The sequence below is a fragment of the Chinchilla lanigera genome, unplaced genomic scaffold (assembly GCF_000276665.1).
Source record: "Chinchilla lanigera isolate Chin_1 unplaced genomic scaffold, ChiLan1.0 scaffold00065, whole genome shotgun sequence".
Lineage (NCBI taxonomy): Eukaryota > Metazoa > Chordata > Mammalia > Rodentia > Chinchillidae > Chinchilla > Chinchilla lanigera.
This window is the reverse complement of record NW_004955466.1, coordinates 6,337,022-6,361,997: the sequence shown is the minus strand read 5'-3', so window position 1 is coordinate 6,361,997 and position 24,976 is coordinate 6,337,022. Positions and strand designations below refer to the sequence as shown.

The 24,976-nt window shown below is 46.9% G+C and overlaps 1 protein-coding gene across 3 annotated transcripts in view; it reads right to left on the bottom strand.

The window, feature by feature from the left end:
* Ppp2r5e (protein phosphatase 2, regulatory subunit B', epsilon isoform) overlaps window positions 1-24,976 on the bottom strand; it is a 157,348-nt gene that overhangs the window by 58,688 nt on the left and 73,684 nt on the right. For all 3 annotated transcript variants that reach the window (XM_005399153.2, XM_005399154.2, XM_013521973.1), the window contains one exon: window positions 16,380-16,576. In XM_005399153.2, the coding sequence (XP_005399210.1) occupies window positions 16,380-16,576 (197 nt within the window). The remainder of the gene's footprint in view (window positions 1-16,379; window positions 16,577-24,976) is intronic.

Below are 24,976 nucleotides of genomic sequence, written 5' to 3'. Positions count from 1 at the left end.
ACTGAACTACAAGCCCAGTCCTTTTTAAATTTATTTTGAGACAGGGCCTTGCTGACTTGCCCAGGCTCGACTCCAACTTGTGACCCTCCTGTCTCAGCTTCCCAGAGTGCTGCAATTATAGGCCTGGACCAACATGCATTGGCAGAAACCTGTTTTTACTGTTACTGTCATTGCTGCTTCTGCCACTACTGACAGCAAGAGTGCTTAGTTAATAATTGTGATGAATTGGTACAACCGGCTTAAGCATATACTGATTATTTCTGCAAACAATTTGGCCTCTTAAAATACTTGAGTTTCAGCAGAAGGGGACCAGTAACTGTGTGGAAAAACGACTTTGTCCTGAGAAATCAAGAACAGAATCAACAGAATTGGAATACGGATCAAATGTAAACACAAAGTGGGGGCCGGAGGAATAGGCCAATATTTCTTTGTAAAGGTTTTACAGAAGGCGAAACTGAGTGAAGGAAAGGTCGCTGTCTTTTGTCCCACTCTCCTTGGCCTGTCGAGGACCCATCGGAGGACAGCAGTGCCCCACAACACCACAGGAGAAGAAACAGGATCCCAGTGGCCACAAGACGGGGACATAAAGAGGAAGCCACCACACTCCTCCCACCCAGCACCGTGCGGGCTCACAGAAGCAGTGGTCATAATAGCCCCAAACTGAAAAGGATCTAAATGTTCATTAAACCGTGGGAAAGGTAAACTGAGTGAACTAGAGGTATTCAGAAAAGGCCGGCTACATCTCTCACACGAGTGCAGAAAGCAGCCCCCCACGTAGGTCTGGAGAGAAGAATTACCTTTCTCCTGACACACACCATCCATTATCAGGGGGGCCAAACGAGGAAGCCGGTTAGAGGCAGTCTCACTCAAAGTGGCTGCTGCTTTCAGAAAGGTCCCTGCTGTTCTCAGTTGTTCCTCCCGTCCCCAGGTTCGGATGCCGGCCAGTTCAGCCGCTCCAGAGTAAACCCTCAGGCTCTTGCCGGGGTTTGGGCGGAGTTCCAGCACCGACACAAACTACGCCAAATGTCCAGCTGCCACCCCGCTTGCCTTCTCTTTGAGGTGTGCATTTCCGAAGCTCCCTGGGGCTACCGTGCTATGACTTGGATATTCATGGATTTCCCTTACTGCTGCCTCAGGTTCAGTTCTCTCTGATCAACCAAGGTAGTGACCACGGTTCATCTGCTTTCTGGCTTGTAAACTGTTGGCTCTGAGATCTCTCCGTTTTGTTTTGGGCTTTATTTCTTTTCAGTAACTTTGGTGTGATTTCAAGGAGTAAAGGAAGTAAACAGATGCAACTGTTCAATGTGCTCTCTTGTTCAAAAGTTCACAATTCTTAGCAGATTATTTCTTACATTTTCCAGTAACTTCTGCTAAGTCAACTCATTTAATCATCTTATGCAAATACACCAATTCCTTTTCAGTGGGAAAGAATCCAGTAGAGCAAGAAAACCACATGGCAGCTTCTCTGGTGTTAGCCAAGGCAGAACGAAAAGCTCACACCATTTCCTTCCTCAGAATCAGCATCAGTTATGTTAGCTGTAGTCTCATATGCAGCAAAATGCAGCAGTGCCTCAGTTCATGAACTCAATTCTTTCTACAATTCTGGTCGTAATCCAAACTGGCTAAGAACCAAATCAAATTCAACACTGGGGTTCAATGTTGATTTTTTTTTTCTTTTTTTGGTCTTTCTGAGAGAGGGTCTCGCTATGCAATTCAGGCTGGCCTTGAGCTCACTTTGTAGCCCAGGCTGGTCTCAAACTCGCAACCATCCTCCTGCTTCAGCCTCCCAAGTGCTGCGACTACAGGTGCGCACTACCACACCCGGCTATCACTGTTGATTTTATACAGAATTTTGATTCAGTTCTAATTCAGACTGCACCCAGGATGGTGGAAAGAATTAAAAGTTCGTGAATCAAGGAACCACTCACAGAGAACAGAATCCAGGGACACTGGAGGCAGAAGTGAAGCAAACACCTTCCAGCCACCATTCCATCCAATGAACAGGACACAAAAGACAAGCGGTTCTCGCTCACGACTGCTACCTTCCCATGGGAGCCCCAGGGCGCACGACAGCCTTGCTTCCTTCACACACGGAGACTGCGGACACCTCATTCTCCTCTCAAACTCAGGCTATCGAAGCCAGTCATCGCCACTGCCCTTCACTTATGCTTCCAGCACCCTCTTGCCCTCCCGTACTTTTTCAAAGCGTCTGCTAGTCTTCTGACCTTTCACCTTCTAGCAGTCTTTAACATTTCTATATTTACTTTATTTTCTATAAGCAACTTTTCAACATGCCGCTTTATCACCACAAAATGTCTCTTTGGTGCACATGGCAGAATGACCTTTAACAGCCAAAACTTAGAAATTTTCAAAGACCTTAAATGGGAAAACAGATGGGCGTGGTGGCACATGCCTGTAATCTCAGCAACTCGGGAGGCTGAGGCAGGAGGATCATTGCCAGTCTGAGACCAGCCTGGGCTACAAAGTGAGCTCAAGGCCAGCCTGAACTGCATAGTGAGACCCTGTCTCAAAACTCAATGGGAAAACACTTCGGTAAACGATGGTACATGCACATACTGGCTACTGGGCAGCCATGAGAATGAGGCTTATAAAAGGTATTCAAATACGTTAAAACACGTTCACATCAGAATGCTAAAGCAGCAGCATCTAGAAACTATAAATGAACGCACACATACCGAGACAGGTTAGAAAGACGTTCCAGAAGGAAAAGTGGAAAAGGTCCAAGGCAGTGTCCTGGGTGACGGCCAGGTCCCGAGCTCGCTGAGGCCATGGCTATAATGAAAGTCACTGAATGCTCACTGCCTAAGACGTGCTCCGAAGTTTTTACTGCATGTTAATTATATTTAAATTTGTAAGAAGAAAAATAAATCACTTAAAAAATAAGAGTAGGAAGAAACTGTCCAAGATGGGAACAGCTACTGAATTTCGATAACGGAACTATATGAGCTTGGTTTTTCTCTTTATGAGCACGGGGAAAAACATAGAAGAGAGTCCCTCTGTACACTCTCCATCTCTTCTTTGCCTCCATTCAACAGGATTAGGACAGCAGCCCTGGGCCACCGAGCCACGAAGCCACGCCATCCGCCATGGCCATCCTTGGTGAACTCTGCCAGCTGCAGCCCCTCAATACTTTTTCCTTTTTGGAAGGGGCTGGAGAAAGAAGAAAAAGATATCAGCTACATTTCTCTTCCTGTGCGAAATCCTCCACAAGTTCCTGCTCACTGTCTTCAAGATGAAGTCTTACTTTCTGTTCTCAGCTAGCCAAGCCCCCTGCAATCTAAAGCCATCCCTGACTTTCTCGCTGTTACCCACAAATTCCAATCAGGGGCCCTCTGCTCCCACTAGGTTTCTACCTCACAGTTAAACTTTGCTCGAAATAACAGACATCTCTACCTGCTAAAATGTGACAGTGACGTTAAAACTAACTACTTCTAGTGCAATCCCCATGCACCACATTCACAGGGAAATGATACTTCACACAAAGACAACTACTGCACTTGCTCCAAAACCAGAAACACAGTGGTGAATGAATCCTACAGTGGACACTGTTGATATTAAATCACAGAATCCAACAAAGGAGATGTAAACTCTGTGACAGTCACAGCGCTCACCTCAGTGCAGGCCCGCGTGTCACTGCCACTCCCAGCCAGCCCCCCAGCCACACACGGCGAGCTCAGATCACCAGTGTCGCTGCAGCGATCAGCTGCGGGCTCTGGATCCCAACCCGACAGTTACCCAGCCTGGCGGATGCCGTGATTAGACAGAGTCACGGTGGATAGGCTGATAAAACACCACCGACCCGTGACTGCTTTGAGAACACAAATTGTAAATGATGCTTTGAACATGATGGTTCAGAATCAGCTAATGCTAAAGACAAATTAAACCTCTTAAATCCTGAACGTTAAAAAAAAAAAAAAGCACACACAAAATAAATAAAGCTCCTGATGTATGTTTCTGGCTATTGAGTACATATTGTCTCATGAAATCACTAAAACTAAACAGGAAACACTGTCCCCAACTGTCACTTTCTCTTACTGTGTCTGTCTCCCTCACCCCTCATTAGCAAGACAAAGCCCAAGCTAGCGGATGAATAATTAAAACACACCCGAGCTGCACCTGACTGCTGCCCCGAACACAGCTCAGGAGGAATGGGGTAAGGTAGGCCCCAACTGCCACTCAGGCCTCACGCAGGCCTCACGCAGGCCTCACGCAGGCCTCACGCAGGGGAAGGTGGGTGCCAGGGCCTCCGGAAGGAGAGCCAGAGCGGGCCCTGGGGCGGGCCCTGAGGACCGCTGAACCCGCCAGCTTACATTATTTTGTCCCTCAAAGAAAGGGTACTTTCATATCCTTTCCTATAAGCACACAACTGACTCCCAGCTTTGATAGTAAGAGCAACACAAACACAAAACTCCATTTTCCAGCAAACTGTCTAAACCCAACAAATTTTCTTAACTTTTCTGATGAAAAGCCACAGGTTTCCCAAAAAGAAGAGGGCTGCATTATTCCGGATCACGTTTCACCCTAACTCTCCTAAGGGGCTGTACTTGTGCAAGGTGGGTAATTCCACAGTATTTCAAAGCTGCCCTGGAAACATCTCACTATTTGTTACTTCATTTCCACAGGGGCCAGGAATGTCACACGCTCCAGCATGGCCTGCAGGTCCGCTGAATGAAAAGACTCACTTTCTCTCCAACTTATCGAATAACTGTAACAAGTCCTACTTTATTCAGAAACACCTCCCCCAGCCCACCAGCCCCCACGACAGGGTCTCGCCACACAGTCCAGGCTGGCCTTGAACTCCCCATATAGCCCAGGCCGGCCTTGCGGAGATTACAGGCGTACGCCACCGCACCCAGCGCCAGAAACATCCTTTGCTGGACGTGGCATCCCTCACGCCTGTGGCCGCCCTCCCTGTCTTCCCTGCGTGCACCACCCCCCTCTGTTCCTTATCTCGGACGCACTTCCACCTCAGAAGTCAACGGGCAGCCTCTCGTCTCGTTTTCACTTACAGACCAAGTGTGGCTTTAAATACTCGTCGGCAGCCAACCACCTCCTGGAAATGACCTGCTCATCGCTTTCTTGCCAAATTCTTGCCTTTGGCATTTGCGTTTCTGAGAATCCCACGCTGAGGACACTCATGTTCCCGGCCTTTTCCTGCTAGTAATCCACTGCTCTGGTGTAACCAGCTTCTCCCCGGAGGGTCTGTCAGCAAAGCCCTCACTCTCATTTCTGTCTCTTGGTGGGCAGACGACCTGCACCCAGAGCTTGGGCACAGCACAACCCGTACCTCACCCTGCAGAACCCCATGGGCGCAGAGACAGGGTGCTGGGGACAGCGGGAGAAGTCACTGACAGGGAGACGCACTGCTGGAGCTAACTGTGCTAGGTGTGTACGGAGAACTGAACAACCTTTAAAGCAGTGAAGTCAGAAAGACTACAGCTTGTAAATGAGGTGAACAGCTGCTTCCTAAATAAAAAAAAACTCTCTTTTGCACATTTAAACACTTAAATCCCTGTCAAATTCCTTAAGAGAGAATTCTTACCGGGAAGAAATGGTAAATTATTAATATTGTAGGGACATGAATATGCAAATATATTAGAAAAAATTAAGTCAACTTAGGGTAACAGATATGCAAACATCTATAATTATGCACACATTGGTGCATGCTGATTTTCAAGGCATCCTTTAAAAAAACCTCAGAATTCCCAAAGAATAAGTTTAAAATCAATAGCCATGCTGTTCATGTGACCCACACCTGTAACCCCAGCACCCAAGAGGCTGAGGCAGGAGGATCACTCTGAGTTTGAGGCAAACCTGGGCTACATAGTAAGGACCTGTCTCAAAACAAAAAGTCAAGAAAAGGATTTGGAAAATAAATCCCTAAGAGACAGACACACAGAGACACACACACACATTTGGCAGGCCATCAAGACTTCAAAGTAACCAGAAAAACTTTTAAATTCATACGAAGAAAAAGGTAGGTCCACTGCCAGGCGTCAGGTGTGACACCATGAATAATGACAACAATAACAACTGTGTTTTTGGTTTTCGAGACAGGGTCTCACTACCTGCGTGTGCCGCCACCCGTGGCCAACAGGAACACTGGCTACTTCACGTACTTGCCCCTGTGCTAAGCATTTCCCACAGTTTTCGCAACAACCTTACAAAATTACAATAGGGTAGAGCTTAATGGGAGGAGACTCACTCAAGATCACACAGCTGAGTAAGTGGCCAGAGTAGGTCTGAGTCCGTCTAACCCAGGGAAACAAAAAGGGAGATCGGGCTGTACACACAGCAAGTGCTTCTGAGGGTTGGGCAGTCCAGCGTGGAGACAGAGGGGTGTACAAATCTCTAATTCCCCTGTTCAGGCTCCAGTCACCAGCCAAGGTAAGAAGTCCTCGGCGGCTCCTAAGGCCTGCGTACAGGACAGAGGGCAGAGCTCAAATATAACCACAGCGGGGGTCCATGGAGGAAGTGTTCCCAGGCCCCCTGCTCAGATACCAAAATCTGCAGGCGTTCACACCTCATACATTAAATGGCTACATCAAACCTGTACCTCCCACGCAGCACACCCAACTTGAAGTCATGTCAATGCCACATAAATAATTGGTACACCGTATTATTTGGGGAATGATGAGAAAAGAGCCTGTATACGTTCAGTACAGATGCAATGTCTTTGTACTTTCTGTCTACACTTAGTTGGCCGGATGGGGTGCAGAGGGCTGGCTACTGGCAAACAGCTGACCGCTGGACAGTGCTTTTCCACTCTGAACCCACACGCTACCCTCTGAGCTGCCTGCGAGTCTGGGTAGGCGGTCAGCGCTACCCAGGGGGCGCTCGCCGAGCTCACACGCCAGCAGCCTCTTCTCCGGGACTTCTGCACGGTCCGGGGAAAAGTGGCCGGTGAGAGTATATGGCTCAGGGAAGAGAGTCGCCTCAGGAAAGTCTGGGAGGAACACAGGGCGGTTCTCAACACCACAGCGCTCCTCTGGAACTCCTCACCTCCGGCCACTGCACACACTCCCTCCCGGGTCCAAGCCGGAGACAGGGTGCACAGGACCAAGGCTTTACTCAAAGCCCCGCCTGAGGAGGCGCAAGTGCACCGCATGGCCAAAATCACCACCTCGGTGTCCAGGAGTGTGAGGGCCTCTCGCAAGAAGGCAGAGAGGGGCACAGTGAGAGAGCAGACAAGCCCTCATTCCCCGGGCTTCCTCCCCGCCCTGTGGAGAAACTGGACTTTGAGCTCCCAGGGCCAGCAGCCCTAAGACAGGGTGGCAGAAATGCTCTTGGCGTGAGGAAGTCTGGAAAAGCCTCTCGTCTATAAAGAAAAAAGAACTCTAACTTTTAAAGTTCTATTTTGCCCTGCTGGCTACAATGAAGTAGGAAAAATCTGAGCAGCCAGGTTAGTAAATTAAAAAGAACAGAAACACAGGAAGGCATGGTGGTGCATCCTTGTAATCCCAGCACTCTGGGAGGCGGGAGGATTATAAATTCAAGCCCATCCTGGGCAATTTACCAAGAACCTGTTCCAAAATAAAAAATAAATTTAAAAAAGAGCTCGAGGTGTAGTTCGGTGTGAAGGTCCGGGTTCAATCTCCAGCACGCACACGCCCCCTACACACAACATGCACACAGCCAAAATTACCTTCTTCAATTTCTGGAAGAGCTCAAGGAAAAACACAGTACAGAGCTAAGAATTAAACGTCTAGGAGTTTTAAAGCCCCACTCCGCGATGCCAGGGACAGAACCCAGGACCTCACACACGCCAAGCCAGTGCTCGACCACTGAGCATGAAGCAAAGTACTAAAGCACGGGCTCTAGGGCCAGACCGCTGGGTTCAAAGCTCAACTTCCCGACTGAGTGGCTCTGGGCAAGTCTGCCAACCTCTCCACCTCTTTTATCTTATCTACAAGGTGGTATCTGTAATACCATTACCTAAATCCTGGGACTGTGGCGAAGACTGAACGAACACAAGCACTGTACTTGCTCTGGATTCCTGGGCTGCTAGCGACGAAAAGCGTGCAGGAGCTGGTGATCGCTATTAGGATCCAACTCTGCGAAGAGCTTTTCTGCATGAAGAACAGGACTAAAACTCCGAACTGTGCGAACTACTGTATTATAACAACCTACCAAAACTGCCATAGAACAGCGAATCTGAACCATCAGCATGAACGCAAGACACTGAATTCATACCACAGCCTGCCCACAGGGAAAACGCCAAGCCCTCCTGGCTTCGCTGGTGAAGTCTCTCAAAAAGCTTCATCTGTCAGCTTTAGTTGCTGACACAAGTATGAAGGCCACGCTCTTCTCCGATTTCATATTTTCCACCCGAGCAGTATCTAGCAGTGATGTTTATTCGCACACAGGGCAAAATCTAACTTCGTTTTAGTCGGATTTACCTTTGAAAAGTTAATCAGAAACAATTTTTCTCCCAACAAAAAATACAACAGAACAAAAGTCTGCAGTCACATCAGAGTTTGATGACATAAAACCAATCTCTGAGTGTCCTAAGGTGCTAAATGAATACTCTCTATGTGAGCATCCGCTGACGAGGCACAGAAGACAGTTTAAGATGTTAATTAAAGAAAGGACAAGTCACCAGTTCCTCTACCCACTGACAAACTGCAAATGCTAACTTCAAGAAGTGAATTCTTCCGACCTCATTCTCAGAACGTCTTTTAGTCATCTTCGTCATCAGAGCCTCTGCCTAACAAGGAATTCTTAAATTTCTAATCTGATTCTCAGGTCCTATCTCTTAGATTCATTATTACCCCCAAATGTTCTCAATAGTGCCAGTTATTAAATGCCTTCCTCAGATGTCACTCAGCTCTCTTCCATTATAACCACCTACCTATAAGCTGTAAACTATAAGCCTATAATCTATCCACCTCTACTCACCTACCCCAATGATTCTTTTGCTATTAACACATTCCTATAAATCTCATCTCCCTAAGATCTAAAAAATCACTTCCAAGGCAAATTCTAGTCAGGTTGTGTAGTTATATTCCTTATCAGATACAGAAGAGAGTAAGAAAACACAAAGCCAAAAATCCATGTGGCTAAGAATCAATGAAAGGGACTCAGGGAAAGAGCTCAATAGGGAAAACACAATCAACCTACACTGTATTAAAACTGCATTACTGTATTAAAACTGCATTACTGTATTAAAACTGCATTAAAACTGCATTTGGGAACTCTGAGGTATACAGGCAAGATTTAACTCTGCAAAACTGGGAGTGAGGCGGACTTTAAAACCACGACAAGTCATAAGGAAAAACATACAAATAATAAGAGCAGTGACATGTGACAAGGTTGCATACCTTTTGCAGGACAGAAGATAAGGTTTCCTCTACAGAAGACAACACGCCCTAAGCCTCCACCCTGCAGGTGTAACCACCTCCTATGTCATCAGCTCAGCTTCCTCCTTCCGTCCTTTCCCTCCTGCCCCACCTGTCCCACTGCAGGACAGCGTCTGGAGCTGGTCTTCTTCTCCCCTGCTTTCTCCACTGATGGTTACCAACCTCCACTCCCGCCTTCCCCCAAGCAGGTCTTCACTGGAGCCTCGGGGTTGCTGCATCAAAAGCCTCCTCAGCTTCCATCCAAAACCCACCTCCCTGACCCTAGGCCTTTCACAAATGTCATCCACAACTACCGCACTACACCAGTTCTCCTGGACTCCTCCTTCCTTCCCTCTCCAAATGTCCACCCAAGTGGCTTCCACTTTACCTTCCAAGTAAAATATCATCCTTCCCTCCCCGTCTCTACTTCCACATCTGCCCCCGATTTCGGCCCTCCACATCTGGAGTAACCCAACACTCCCCTGTAAGAGGCCTCCTGCCTGCAATTTCAAACCCTCCAATCTATCTGCCCTGTGGCCTTTAAAATACAAATCTGAGCCAGGCAGGTTGGCACTCACTTGTAATCCCAGCACTCAGGAGGCTGAGGCAGGAGGATGGTTGCAAGCTCGAGACCAGCCTGGGCTGCAAAGTGAGCTCAAGGCCAGCCTGAACTGCATAGGGAGACCTCGTCTCAAAAAGACAAAAAAAAAAAAAGGCCTACCACATTCCTGCCTAGGCCTCTCAGGGCTTCTCTGCCATCTGTGAAGTTCGTTCAGAACCTGACGCACGCAGACATCTTCAACACCGCCATTCACAATCACACACCCACATTCACTCCGTGCTGCAACTGCACAGCACTACGCGTGTTTCCACGCCCTCATCACGGGCTCAGGAACTCCTTTCCACCGTGCTGCGCGCTCTTCCACCACCTGGAAAGCACGCGTTCATCTTTTAACACTCCAGAGAGGCTTTCCTCACTCCGCCTCCATCACCTCCCCACCTCCAGTCACCCGCGTCTCTCCTCTCCTGCCCTGGATGGGTTTCCCGCAGTGCGCACGTGACAGCCTCTCACTCGCTGTCCAACAGAGTCTTTTCTGTGCCAGATTCTGAGCGCGCTGGCAGAGTACAGCCAGCCGGCTTGTGTACTCATCAAAAGGTAAAAGTGTGGCACTACAGCACTTAATCCACATGACCTGGCGTTAACAAAAACAGTGTCTTCATCAGCAAGGATTCATCTCACATTTGAAGCTGCCCCAGAAGAAGTACTTTTTGAAGAAGGTGTGCAAACATGAAGAAAAAATACAGACTTCAAATTTGGTAAGTAAACATTTACACAAGACTACGTGAAGACTCAGAAATTCTGAGAAAATCTTTCAAGGCCACAGACTAAAACACAATGCTAGCATAATGTAAGAAGAAGCTCCTCCAGGAAGAACTGACGCTAGAGATGGCGCGAAGCAGAATGTGGCGAAGCCTACGGGAACTATGGGTCCTTGTTCTCGCTTTCTCATCAGCTATGGCCCTGCGAGAGAGACACTAAGCAAACCGCTCATCTCAGCAGCCACTTCGGATAATGCCCTCTAAACTTAAAGTACGGCAGAATCCTTTCGCCATTTATGACAGGAAGAGCTGAGGCTTAGGGTGGAAACTACTTACCCAGGGTCACCACTAATTAAATAGGAGATGAGGAATAAGGGTGGTGGCTTCCACATCCTCTTTCTGGGGCTCTTTGGTTTTTTTGGGTTTTTTTGTCTTTTTGAGACAGGGTCTCGCTATGCAGTTCAGGCTGGCCTTGAGCTCACTTTGTAGCCCAGGCTGGTCTCGAGCTTGCAACGATCCTCCTGCCTCAGCCTCCAAGTACTGGGATTGCAGGCGTGCGCCACCACGCCCGGCTGTTTTCTGGGGCTCTCTGCACTGGCCCTGCACCATTCTTCTACAGGTAAGTTTCTCGGTGTTTTGTTGTATAGTATTCTGTTAGACACAGAAGAGCTGCTTTTCTTCTTTAACTCTAGCAGTATGTAGCAGGAACCCAGACTTCATCTAAATGTTAAAAATGGCTTTGGCAGCGGGGCAGGGCATGCACACCTGTAATCTTCGCTATGTGGAAGGCTGGGGCCAGAAGACCATCACAAGTTCAAAGCCAGCCTGGGCAACTTAGCAAGACCCTGTCTCAAAATACAAATGCAAAGAACTGAGGACACAGCTCAGTGGTAAAGCACCTGCCTATCACAGGAGGCCCTACGCTCAAGCCCCAGTACTGCCGGGGCAAGAAAAAGGCACCCCAATTCAGAGACTGCTTTTTAGTGGTCGTTTCCCCCAACAAGAATACCAGGTCACAAAGCTCGGGTCCCCTCAGGCTGGGTCGGCTTTGAGGATGAAAACTGAGACCGTCGCACAGCACCTTAGCTCATCACTCCCCCTGATCTGTGAAACCCAGCCACTGATTCCTGAGTGTTTCTTTAAGAAACACTACCACTGCCCCACGAATCTTTGAGAAGCAGTTTCATTACACAGTAAAGAGACCGAACAGATGCAAACAGTGACTGTTCAACAGGCAGATCGTCTTGGTGTTACAGAGTTCCAGAACGACTGAGGGAATGGAGCACAGCACATCTAGCTAACGTCTGCACCAGCGGTGGCATGTCTGTGACTGTCCCATCAGGCGGCTTATCCCACTGGTGGAACAAATGAATCTCATCGCTTCTATTGATCTTTTACTAATAAAATTGAGAAAAACCTATAAATGGACAGAATTTAATGAACTGCTTGAAGCTGGGCATGGTGGGGCTCATCTGCAATCCCAGCACTTGCAAGGCTGAGGCAGGAGGATTGCCATTAGAATTCAAGGCCAGCCTGGGCTACATAGCAAAATCCTGTCTCAAAACAAAAAAAAAAAATTCTACTTATTTGCTTGAATTTGAATAAGTATTTTCCAAATATAAATATTAATACTATTGGTGCCAATTAAAAGTTATTACCATAGTCAGAACTATTTATTTTATTAAAGAACACATTAATATTTGTTAATTTCTCGAAAACATTTTATGCATGAAGGTGACTGATTTTGTGCAGAATGCACCACATGTAATAATGTATCTGGCTGGGGTTTTTTGGGACCACAGCAGCACCCATGTTTTCAGAGTCCTGATGGGGGCTGGGGATTTAGCTCAGCGGCAAAGCGCCTGCCTGGCAAGCGCAAGGTCGTGAGTTCGGTTCCCGGTACCGGAGAAAAAACAGAGTCCTGCATGCACCACAAGTGGTTCAGGAGGCAGGACAACTGAACTCAAATCAGAGCCATAAGACAGACGAAGCACGGCCCCAGCGTGAACGTGTCAAACACAATGAGTCCACCAACAGGAACTGTGGGATCCCATATGACTAAGTATCTAGTAACAAAATCATCTGAACACAACGCTATTATTTATTGAACACCTTCATCTGTTCTAAGTTTAACATCTCGTTAACCTTCACAACACCCGAAAGACAGGTGTCACATGGGTGGGGACAGCGAGTGGTATCAAAATCCCCATTCACCAGGGGCTTAGAGACACCAAGGAGACTTGGTGCCATGACTTCCCACAGAGCACAAAGCCCACTGTTACTACAACGTGTAACGGGTGTTTGTAAGGCAGGGACAACTCTGATGTGCGAACCAAGTCAGGTAGGACACTTACAGAGCAAGGGAGCGGGCACTGTGGCCGCACCTGCCCCAATCCTGTGGACTTCCTGGTGCCACACAAATACCGAGAGCCCCAAGGACACAATAACTCACTCGCAGTGGTAAGTGTGGCCAGAGTGGGCCCTGAGTCCCAGCGTGAACCAGGCCACAAGCCTTTAAGCACACTCCTCGTCTTTGCACTCAAGTTGAATACCCTTTTTAAATGCCCTTTTAAAAGTACCACACCATATAAAATTAGAAGCTGACACTTTCATAAATCATAAATATGAAAAGTAAATACACCTCTAAGAACTCTAAAGTACCACATCGAAAGTTAACAGTTCTAAGGCAGAACAACATGTGTGCTACACATCCGAGGCCCCCTGCGGTACAGCTTAACTGTATCTCAAACCCATACAACTAACAGGAGTTTGTTCTTCTTGTTGTTGTCACTGCTGCTGCTGTTCTTGGCGGGGGAAGGGGAAGAAACTAAAGTGATGAAAACATGGTCTCCCTTAAGAGACCAAAGCTGGTTTACGACCAAGCTGAGTCGAAAGAAAGGGGGATTATGGTAACTGCTGGGTTTAAAGACTGAAATAATCCAGTGATACCCAATGTCTTAATATATAAAACACCCACATTTTAAGAGGGAATTTATTCAACAAATTCCAGCTAGGCCCAGGCTAAGTGTCATTAGAGGAAGCCCCATGAAAGGCAGGTCGAGTACTTATCTAATTAGAAAACTCTGGCAGATATGTGAAAGTATAAAAAGTAGTAAACAGATTCCAAAAGGATGGCTTGCCAAAAGCAGAGGACATCAGGAAGGAAAAGACAGTGGGCTTTTTCAGTTACCGGTGGTAGCGCTGTGAGCCAGCCCGTGAAGGGAAATGAGTTAGAGACAATGGCCAAGGGTACATGAAGGTCCAGCAAGGGGGGCAAAAGCACCAATTACAGTACCGGTGAGGATGCGGAGCAGCGGGAGCTCCGCCGGTGGGAAGGCAAACTGGTACGGCCACTCTGGAAGACGGTGCAGCAGCTTCTTACAGAGCTGCACATACTTGTTACCATAAGATCCAGCACTGGGGTGGGCAAGTCCGGCAACTGCATTCCTTCGTATCTATGCAAGAAGCTGAAAACTCACATCCACACAAAAACCTGCACACAGGTGTTTACAGGAACTTTACACTCAACTGCCAAAACTCAGACGCACCAGGAAGTCCTTTAGTGGGTGCACGGATAAAGTGTGGTACATCTGCACACAGAATATAATGAAAAGAATGAATTATCAACCCCTGAAAGATAGGAAGGAAACTTAAACACGAAAGACACCAATCCGAAAGCACTGCCCAGTGTGTGCCTCCTACTAGACGGCATTCCGGGAAAAGCAGGACTGCGGACACAACGCAAAGCTCGCTGCTGCCGGGGGCCCGTCATAAAGGCAAGCGGCACGGGCGATTCTAGGGCAACGACAATACCCAAGTCTGTGACCTGCCCAAACTCAAAGAACGGCCACCAGCCAGAGTCAGCGCTGCCGGGGACTAGGGACCGTGGGAGACGACGGCGGCCGAGGTCACAACCGCACACTCCGGTGGGTGACACAGGGAACCAGGGAGAGCACGTGTGTGTGGGGACGGGGACATCCGAGAAACCTCTGTACCCTCTCAGTATTGTCATGAACAAATAACTGCTCCATAAAATAAAATCCTTAGAAGTAAATAAATATATATCCTCGCAAAGTGCAAAATCAAGAACATTCACAGGTTACTACCTAAACGTGGCACATTTACACAATGAAACATTATGTAGCTGTAAACAGCACACGTGTACTGATATGTGTTAACTATTGTTAAGCGAGAAACAATGAAAAATGCAAAAAACAAGGTACAAAAAGTATGTATAGAATACCACTGTCACAAAAAAACATTTTTACAAATACACTTGTGTATGCTCATACAAGCCTGAATTATTCACAGAAAGACAGAGAAAAGTTAGAAACGGGGGACACCTGTGTTGACTGAAGACAAGGTAAGCTAAAGCCAAGGGACTGCGCTCTGCAGGGGTCGGAGTGTTGGGTTCAGAGGTTAGGAAAGCGTGCAAACCCAAGAGCAGGATTTCCCAACAGTGGAACCACTGACCACGGAGACCAGATCACTGTCGCCGGAGCTGCCTTGCGCACTGGAAGGTGTTCGGCAGCACCCCTGGCCTCTTCCCACTGGGAGCACCCGCCTTCTGCCCCTGTTCGTGACGACCAAAGAAAATGTCTCTGGACACCGCCACACTCCACCGTAAAGCACAACCACTCCTAGCTGAGCGCTACTCAAGAGCCACATGATAATGGCTACAAAATACCCGAGCACTCCATTCCCGCCAGCTAGGAATGCAGTGTATACAACACACACTCACAGGTACATCTGAGGGAGGGGGCTCTCCAGTGATGATTCAAGTCCCTCCCAATCGGAATTACCGTTTTCAACCATGTCTGCTGAAGAGCTACACAGAAAAGCCCCGTGGATGACCAACGGAACACAAGAATGCCAGTCCCCCACCGGGCTTCTCGGGGATGCGCCCACCCTCCTGGGCCTCGGTGCCTTGGTTTCCCCAGTGGGGCCATCTGTCTCCGCCTCCTCCAACCCACCCCTCAGTGACGTGTGTTTTCTAGGGTCGAGCTCCTCTAGGAGTCAAGGTGGGGTGATCCTCTCACAGACACCTAACCACTGTATTTTGGCTAAACTTCTGAAAAGCTAATATTGTTATGGTCACAGTAAGAAAACGATTGCTCATACCATAGCAATTTTTTTTTTCCTGGAATTCCTCAGGACTATGCAAAGTAGAAAACCATGTTCTAAAATCATGAAAGCAATCACCTACGATTTCAAGGAGATCATGAAGAAAGGATTAGTTACAAAGCCAAGAGAGGGCTCCACTACATTCCACAAATCATGATTTTGTCAAGAATAAACCCATTTCCGATATACCACAACAAAGAGGGAGGGGAAGAAAAAAATATCGAGACATCTGACAAGGTGGAATATTTTTCAAACATACATCTAAAATTTTTGTTGGTTTCTCCTGTGTCTTTTCTTTTTCCAGGCCAGAAATCCAGTAATACCCTGGCAATCGTGGCTTCGCATTCCGAAGTCATTGACTCCTTCAAGGCTGCTGTAGTTGAAAAGTTCTGGATTTCTTCCTCATGAACCCGTGCTCTTCGATCTCTAGTGCCGACTACTTTTGCTTAGCTCTCGGAGGTTGGCTCTCGTGTGTGGAGGTCACCTCCCTCCGGTGACCTCGCTCTGCAATAAATGTACCTGTGAGTTGCTACGGAAGATGCTTAAAAGTGTCAGCGGCGAAAACAAGGAACTCACCATTCTAACTACTTCAGGGTAAGTCTGCTCTGTCAAACAGCCTCTGCTTATTGTAATGTAGTCCACCAGTTCACTAAGAGTGGAGCGCTTGTATTCTTTCATTTTAAGATCAGATAGGGTGTCCATGAAGTCAAAAATGACACAGCACTGCTGCAGTTTCTTTAGGAACAGTTCAGGCTGCTCTGAGGTTGGAACGTCTAAGAAAAAAAAAGGAAATGGTGTGAGTCCGTCATCAATGTCTAGGTAACAGGAATTCTCTGTGAAAGTTACTTCAAAAGCAAGCGCAAAAGAATAAGAATTCACATGACAATAGTGCTCTTTTCAACAGTTACACATGGGTGGGAGGGAGCAGAGTACCATCTCTTCCAACAGTTTGCCTATCAAAACTACAATGTACACACTCACTAGTCTACAGCTGAAGGCTCACAGAAATCCCAAGAGCCACTAGAAGGCTGAAGCAAATTTTAACCCCAAGCACCCCCATTGTCAACACCCTGAAATCCAAAAACGCTGAAAAAGGCCAAACTCTCCCTTCTAAGTTGAAGTCAGAAGTTTTCACTGTTGGTTGAAGTTAGTTTTAGTAAAAATTTCAAAGCAGAAATGTCAGTCTATTCATTTTAATTTCATGCTGACATCCTTGGTATTTAAAGCAATTGCTGTGTGTGTTGATATTTTTTATTTTGTTTTGGTTTGATCTCTATGCAATTTCTTAGTCAAAGGAAATTGAAAACCAACAAAATAAAACAATAGCAACTCTCAGAAAGAGTGCACCCGCAGCAGGAAAGCAAGAGCAAATTCACCGGGCCGACCCTCTCTTTGGACCCATTTCCTCCCTTGCAGTGGGAGACCACTAACATTTTTATGAACATGTTCTCAGAAAAGACATCTGTTCTTTCAAGTGAGGAGTAGGTCAGACATTTGGCTTGGTTAAAAAAAAAAAAAAATCACAAATTTTAGGCTGGAAAGGAATCTGATCTACAGTTGGATTGAAATACAGAACTAAGATACTGACAGCCAGCTCCGATCCGATCTTCCTTCGCTATTTTACTCCCCCAAACCGAAGCTTCCCTGCAGAGGCAAAGAAAAATTATGGCCACGATAGGCGCTGCTGCCTTCCTTCTCAGTAATTAACTCATTAATCCTCAAAACACCCTTACAAAGAAGCAGGTGGCCTTACCAGTCTCCATTTTTCTAAAAGATAATTATAAACTACCATTGAGGCCCCACAATGAATGAGCTGCAGTGCCTGGCACAGTGCCGGGTGTGTAACGTGTCTCACGCTCCCACGCTTCCCCTGTACTACTCAGGAAGGTAACAGTGCATGACAGTCACCCCCAGTCGCCAGGCTCCAATGAACGCTGTGCAGCAGCCTTGTGGCGGGCGGGAGCCCCCACAGTACCCACCTTCCAGCAGGAGCGCCAGCAGCCGGCGCGAAGCACAGCCTCCTACGCCCAGCATCTGGGTGACACGTTCCACAGCCCCTCCTCCTCCCCACACCCCACGCCCCAAGCGCCAGCCTAGCTACCTAGGCCCTCATGGATCACCTCTCCCAGCACTGCCAGGCCATACCTAACAGTGGTCAGGACTTCCTCAGCCCGTATTAGGGACCTAGAAGTATCAACACTTCTGAAGGCATGCAGCATCAAAGCTACTCAGCAAAACAGGTTGTAAATTTAGAAGGTGTTAACCGGTGAGATTCCCCACCCTGCCGAATCACCCTTATAGGTCTCCAATGGCCTAATGTATCTTACGCTGAAATGTTTTGGATTTAAGCGCAGGCATGATACTATGTCTTATTCTGTGCACCTGTGTCTAAGCCTTAGCTTGTAAAAACTAATGCAGTTAGATCAAGCCTTCTCTTTAAGTGCTGCCTGTTTCCAGTGTTTAAAATACGTCACCGGACATGGTGGCTACTGTGAGAGCCTTAGACACAAGGATCTAACGTTCAAGCCCAGTCCGGGGCAACCTAGCAAGAACCTGTCTCAAAATAAAAACTAAAACGGCTGGAGCTGGAGCTTGGTTCGGAGGTCCTGGGTTCAACCCCCAGTACCACAATCAATCGATCACAGCATAGTTTTAACCAAGGACTATCACATGCGCAGGGCCACTGCGGTCCAGACCACACCCCACAGCGGAATGGGAGTCGCGCTGCTGCAAAGGATACAAGAAAAGGCGTATTAATGTAACATTAAAGGTTCAAATCAAAAGAAATTTTAATTAACCCAGGTTCTTTTTACTCTATAACTTTAATGAAGCTCAACACCAGCTCACCTACACGGAGAACTCCTTATCTCAGCACATATGAACTAAGACAGCCTTTCCAAAAGCAAAGCAACATTTAAGAGGTAACAATAGTTACGTTCATGGTCACTGCAATAACACCCAAAAGATTAATGTACTTAGTAGTTCAAAGAATTCAGGTCGTTAACATTCAGACCCTTTTTACAATGTCAGGCACTGAAATTTATTCTTTATTTATGCAAACTGGTATATCATAGACAAATGTGACACCGGCTTCCCACTTCCCACAGGTAATAATGGTAATATCTTACATTTATTGGACACATTGGGTACATCTGCAGTACATCTGCATACTGTTTTCAGTGCTTATACACATTCTATCTCAACAATCCCTACAACAAATCTATAGTTTTAATGAATGAGTATAAACTAAAACACAGAGGAGATTCCATGAACTGCCCGAACCCACACAGCTAACAAGCAACGGACAGGATTTGAACCCACGCAGCCGGTGCTAGCCTACTCTGGAGGGCCACCGTCTGTGCTCCAGAAACAGGGCAGATGCCCAGGCAGTGGCGAAGGAAGAAAGCAGGGAGAAATCCACCACATTAATCCTCAGCCCGCCCCCAGTCATAAAGTGTCAAAAACACTGAACCCCGCTATCGCCCCCGACAGAGATAAACCTGTAGAGCAAAAGCTATGCTTTCTTTTATTCTTATCACATAAATTCTAAAATGATCTCCTTCCATGAAACTAAAGAACTTAAGTAGTCAAGAGCAACCAAAGGGGGAGAGCGTTGTCCCCCTCAAGGAGGTCATTTCTTTTTAGTAATAACAATTTTAAAAATTCCACTCATGCTGAGGAAAGACCTAACTACAAAACACTTCGAGAGCCAGGTGTGCGGGCACACGCTGAGGGCCCAGCTCCTGGGAGTCTGAGGCAGAGGAGTCGTTTGAGCCCAAGAATTTCAGGCCAGCCTGGGCAACATAGCGAAGACCCCCACCTCTCTAAAAACCAAACAGCTAGTCCGAGCAAGGGGCTCTTCGCGTAATAACTGGCCCTAAACTGCTCTCAGCCGCTACCCGCCTTGCTCTCCCCACTCACAGCCCGCACTGTGAACAGACAGGACAGGCGCTTTCACAGAGGGACACTCTCTGGTCCAGAAGGTCTCACAAAAGAGAAGCTCGGCACCCCAAGCAGATATAAACACTCTTTTTATTTTATTTATTTTTTTTTTTTTTTTGTACTTTCGAGACAGGGTCTTGCTATGTGATTCAGGCTGGCCTTGAGCTCACTTTGTAGCCCAGGGTTGTCTCCAACTCAAAACGATCCTCCTCCTGCCTCAGCCTCCCTAGTGCTGGGATTACAGGCGTGAGCCACCACACCTGGCTAAATACTCTTTTTAAAAGAAACGTTTAGGGCTGGGGATTTAGCTCAGCAGCACAGCGCCTGCCCGGCAAACGCAAGATCGTGAGTGCAATTCCCAATACCGGAAAAAAACCAAAAAGAAAAAAAGAAAAAAAACCATTTGGCTGGGGATATAGCTCAGCGGCACAGAGCCAGCCTGGCAAGGGTGAGGTTGTAAGTTTAATTCCCAGTATTGAAAAATAAACATAAAAGAAACAAACATTTATAAAAAGGATGGCATACTGGGCCATAAAGAAAATCTCATAAATGACAAGAAGATACCACCTACTCAGTTCTACTCAGTACACTTTGAGCGGTGTGTTAAGTAACACCAGCTACCCAAATCCAAGTCGCTTGTGATCTAAACACTTCTCGGGTAACTTAAAATTGAAGAAAAACTTATAGACATTTAGAAATAAATGTAAATTAAGAAAAACAACTGTCATGGTAAAACCTCCAAGCAGGCTGGATACTTCTACCATCTGTCTTCCAATGAAAACCTCCGGCACACAAAGGCCATCCTGCCCACAGGAGAGGAATCGTGACCATGGATAAAGCGGGACCAGCAGTAACTCCATGAAGCTCCCTGGCACAATCATTCATCCATCCAGTGTCAGGACGTGTGTGCTTTAGGAGAACAACAGATCCAGTTATCACAACCCAGGAATACCCTGTCGGCTCAAGAAAGCACACAGCGGCCAGCTACACTCACCGTTGTGTCCTGCTCGTTCTTTCTTAGTATTAGCTGTTTTTCTCCACTTACCCTTTCTACCACCATCTCCCAGCGTTCTCCTACTGACTGCCACCAGGAAGCTGGAGAAAATGACTACTCCCTCTCCAAGGTATAGAACAAATAATTTTCAAATTTGCAAATGTGTTACGTGAAGGAAAAATCAACACAGCGCTCCAGAGCAGAGGGTGGTGCACACCTGTAATCTCAGCCCTCGAGGCTGGGGCCTGAGGGAGGAGGACGGCAGCGGAGACTCACCTGGGCAACCTATTAGGAAGACCATGTCTCAAATTTTAAAAAAATACTTTTTTAAGGGGCTGGCTGGCGTAGTGGCTCATGCCTGTAATCCCAGCACTCGGGAGTCTGAGGCAGGAGGATTGTTCCAAGTTCAAGACCAGCCTGGGCTACAAAGTGAGCTCAAGGCCAGCCTGAACTGCATAGCGAGACCTTGTCTCAAAAAGACATAAGAAACAAAAGAAAAGAAAAGAAAAGAAAAGAAAAGAAAAGAAAAGAAAAGAAAAGAAAAGAAAAGAAAAAAGAAAGAAAGAAAGAAAGAAAGAAAGAAAGAAAGAAAGAAAGAAAGAAGAAAGAAAAAAAGAAAGAAAGAAGAAAGAAAAAAAGAAAGAAAGAAGAAAGAAAAAAAGAAAGAAAGAAGAAAGAAAAAAAGAAAGAAAAGGCTAGCTGGAAAAGGGGTGGGAATGTAAAAGAATTAAGATATGTTATGTTCATATACCAAATCCCGACAATGAATGTAATCATTACACACTTCAAATACATACTACGGTAAAAACAAAAAAAAATTGCAACAATGTTTAGAATTTAAAATACAGCCAGGTGCAGTGGCACACACTTGTACATCCCAGTGCGCTGCGGCAGGAGGACCACCACAAGTTGGAGGCCAGCCTGGACTACACAGCGAGATCCTGTCTCAACACAACAAACAAAAAATACATGAGTAAGTAAACAATAAAAACAATTACTTCTTTTTTTAAAACAATTATTTCTAAAGGGAAAAGAAAAAACAAAAAAAGAAAAGAAAAATAAATAAAAGAAAAGAAAAGGCGGGGGACTCCCCAACTGGGAACACAGCTCAGTGGCCTGAGTTGAACTCCCAGTACTAAAAAAGAGAAGAGCGCAAATTCAGATGAAGACACAAAGACCCTCCCGTGTCTAAGCACAGTCATGCAGGATCCATCTACATTTTTGCTCAGCCCTCACCCTGACCCCCAGCGTCCCACCATCCGAGGGGAGAGAGACGCAGAGAGAAGCACCGTCACCCTCAGGGTTTGGAAGGCTGCGCTGCGGAGAACCCCACTCTTCCCGGTGCCCGGCTTCCCCAGCGCTACTCTAGGGTGTCTGGGGCACCAGGCCACGGGCCCAAGATGAGTTCACTTGCTCCAGAGCCTTGACCCGGGATTCTGTGAAGCAAAAAAGTGGCAGGGGTAGAAGAAATAAAATACTACGTCTGCGTCTTTGGGGTTTGGTGCTCTTGGCCTCCGGGCAACAGAGGCTCCTGAAGATCAGAAAGTTAAGTTCACACTGGCAAATCCACCAACCAAATACAGAAAGGACAGGCCATAGTATCACTGGAGGAAGGCAGATCTGATTTTTCTTTTAAATAAAAATTCAGGCCACTTGCCTCGGCCTCTGAGGGGCCACAGCACGGCCTGTCGGTATCAGCGGGTCCAGGAGCTGCAGCCCGCTGAGAGGGTGGTCAGGGCCCACAGGAGAGAGACGGGGGGACAGAATGAACAGCGCCACCGTCGTGCAGCAAGAGTTCCGGGCCAGGGAAGCAGCTGTGGCAGGGCGGCAGGAGAGCCGGGGGCGGCGGCCAGCCACGGCCCACTTCCGCAGGGCAGGGCAGAGCTCCCAGGCACTGTGCCAGCCTCTGTCCGCAACACGGAGCCAGAAACCCGCGCAAGCGGACAAGGAAAGGAGCCGCTGCTCCGCGAGTGACACCGGTGATGTTCATACACGCTCTGAGGCCCTCGCAAAGTCGAGCTCGGCGCGTCTGCAGGGAACTCGCTGCTGCTGCTGCGTGTCTGCAGCTGGCCACCTCCCGTTCCGTCCAGCTTCTCTGCACGCACTCGGTACCTACCCAAAGGGTTCGTCCTCGGACCTCACGGTTCTTAGAACTCTAATGAGTATAGGTCGGCTGTTTCCCTGCACCTTTTAGCTCAAGCAACATGCGTATCAGTGATGACTTTCTTAAACCTACTACGAAAGAAAGAAATTCAATAATTTTTCCCCTTGCACTTTCTTTTTGCGGAGGGGTTCTTTTTGAAATAGGGTTTCCCTGCGTAGTCCAGGCTGGCCTTGAGCTCACAGCGGTCCTCCCACCTCAGCCTCCCGAGTGCTGTGATTACAGGGTGGGCCATCATGCCTGGTGCCCTTACACTTTCCTCAAGGTCAGTGACTTTATGAAAAAGTAGCAAACACTTAATCAAAACTTATATGAAGCAAGGGGTGGGGATATAGCTCAGTGGCACAGCACCTGCCTGGCAAGGACAAGGTCCTGAGTTCAATTCCCGGCACAAACAACAACAACAAAAAAAAAGAAAAAGCAAAAAGAAAAAAGAAAGAAAGAAACTTGTAGGAAGCAGCAGCCAGGCTTAAAGTAGCAGATTCTGAAAAAAGGTACTTATTTATTCGGACTATGCTTAGTTTGCTTTAACTAAAATTAGTAGGTGAGCTGGGCACTGCGGTGGAGGGCTATAATCCCAGCACCCAGGAGGCTGCAGGTGGGTTCCGGGGGGGCCAGCCTAGGCCACAGCAAGCTTCCGCCAGCAGGGACTAAGCAGCGAGACTCTATCTCCAAAACACAATGAAACATTTACTAAACAACGGGACTGCAAGATTTTGTTACAAAAATAAAATAAAATAAATTTGTTACATGTTATTATCTGATAACTTTGTTATGCAAAACAAGAATTTTAAAAAGTAAAAAACTTATCAAGGCCAGCCTGAACAACTGAGCAACACCCTATCTCAACATAAAGTTTCTGAAAGGGCTGGGGATGCGGCTCTGTGCAGAGCGGCACAGCACGCCTGACGCCCGGCGTTCAGTCTCCACAACCGCGCAAAGAAGAGGAGGGAGGAGGGGGCGACTTTCACAAGTCTTAGGAGGCTAACTTACCTAGACAAAGGCTGTAAAAATATATGGGGAGATACATAAACAAATGTTTCCATAAAATGTCACTACCAAAAGCTAAACTGTAACATTAGCTGAGCCCCTAACAGAATATATATAATATACATTATACATAAAATTTTATATATAAGTAAAATATATATTTATATATAAACAAAATATATTTTTGATACAGGGTCTCACTATGCCATGCAGGCCAGCCCTGAACTTACTATGCAGCCCAGGCTGGCCTTAAACTTGCGGCAATCCTCCTGCCTCAGCCTCCAGAGTGCTGAAACTACAGCAACTACAGTGCTGAAACTTTATTTCTATTATTTAATGAATACTTATTTATATTAATTCTGTTCTAAAGAGCAGATAAAAATAAAATAAAATCCTTCTAACCCTTCTCACTTGAAAATGCCCTAAGATATTAATCACTTCACTCTTGTTTCTTTAACTCTCACAAGGAGGGGAAAAAACAAAAAACAACAAGAATCAGCACAAAATGAGCACGCTAAGTGCGATCCCTGATCCTCCAGGCCTCGACCCTCAGAATTCTGCCCTATGTGTACAAGCCCCTGTCCTGGTGCCCTCTCAGGCCCTCACAGCAGACCTTCACAAACCTCAACCAAGTAAGTGACAACTGGATTCGCACAAGCTAGAGGAGCCTGCTTTTAACAAAAACTAGGAACAATGTCTCAAACTTCGTTTTTTTTTTTTTTTTTTGAGACAGGGCCTCACTGGGTAGTTTGGGTTGGCCTTGAACTCAATGTTTCAGACTTCTAAAGAGACCCTTACTACTAAAATACTGTGTAGGCCAGGTGTGGTGGTGCACACCTGCAAGACAAAAAATAAATAAATAAAAAGTAAAATAAAATAAAATATTGTGTAGATTTACCCTTAAAAGATTAAAGAGCTGGGTGTGGTGGCACACACCTATAATCCCAGCACTCGGGAGGCTAAGGCAGGATAGTTGCAGGTTCAAAACCAGCCTGGGCTACAAAGTGAGCTCAAGGCCAGCCTGAACTGCATAGTGAGACCCTGTCTTAAAAAAACGGACGGACGAACAGAGGGGAGGGGAGGGGA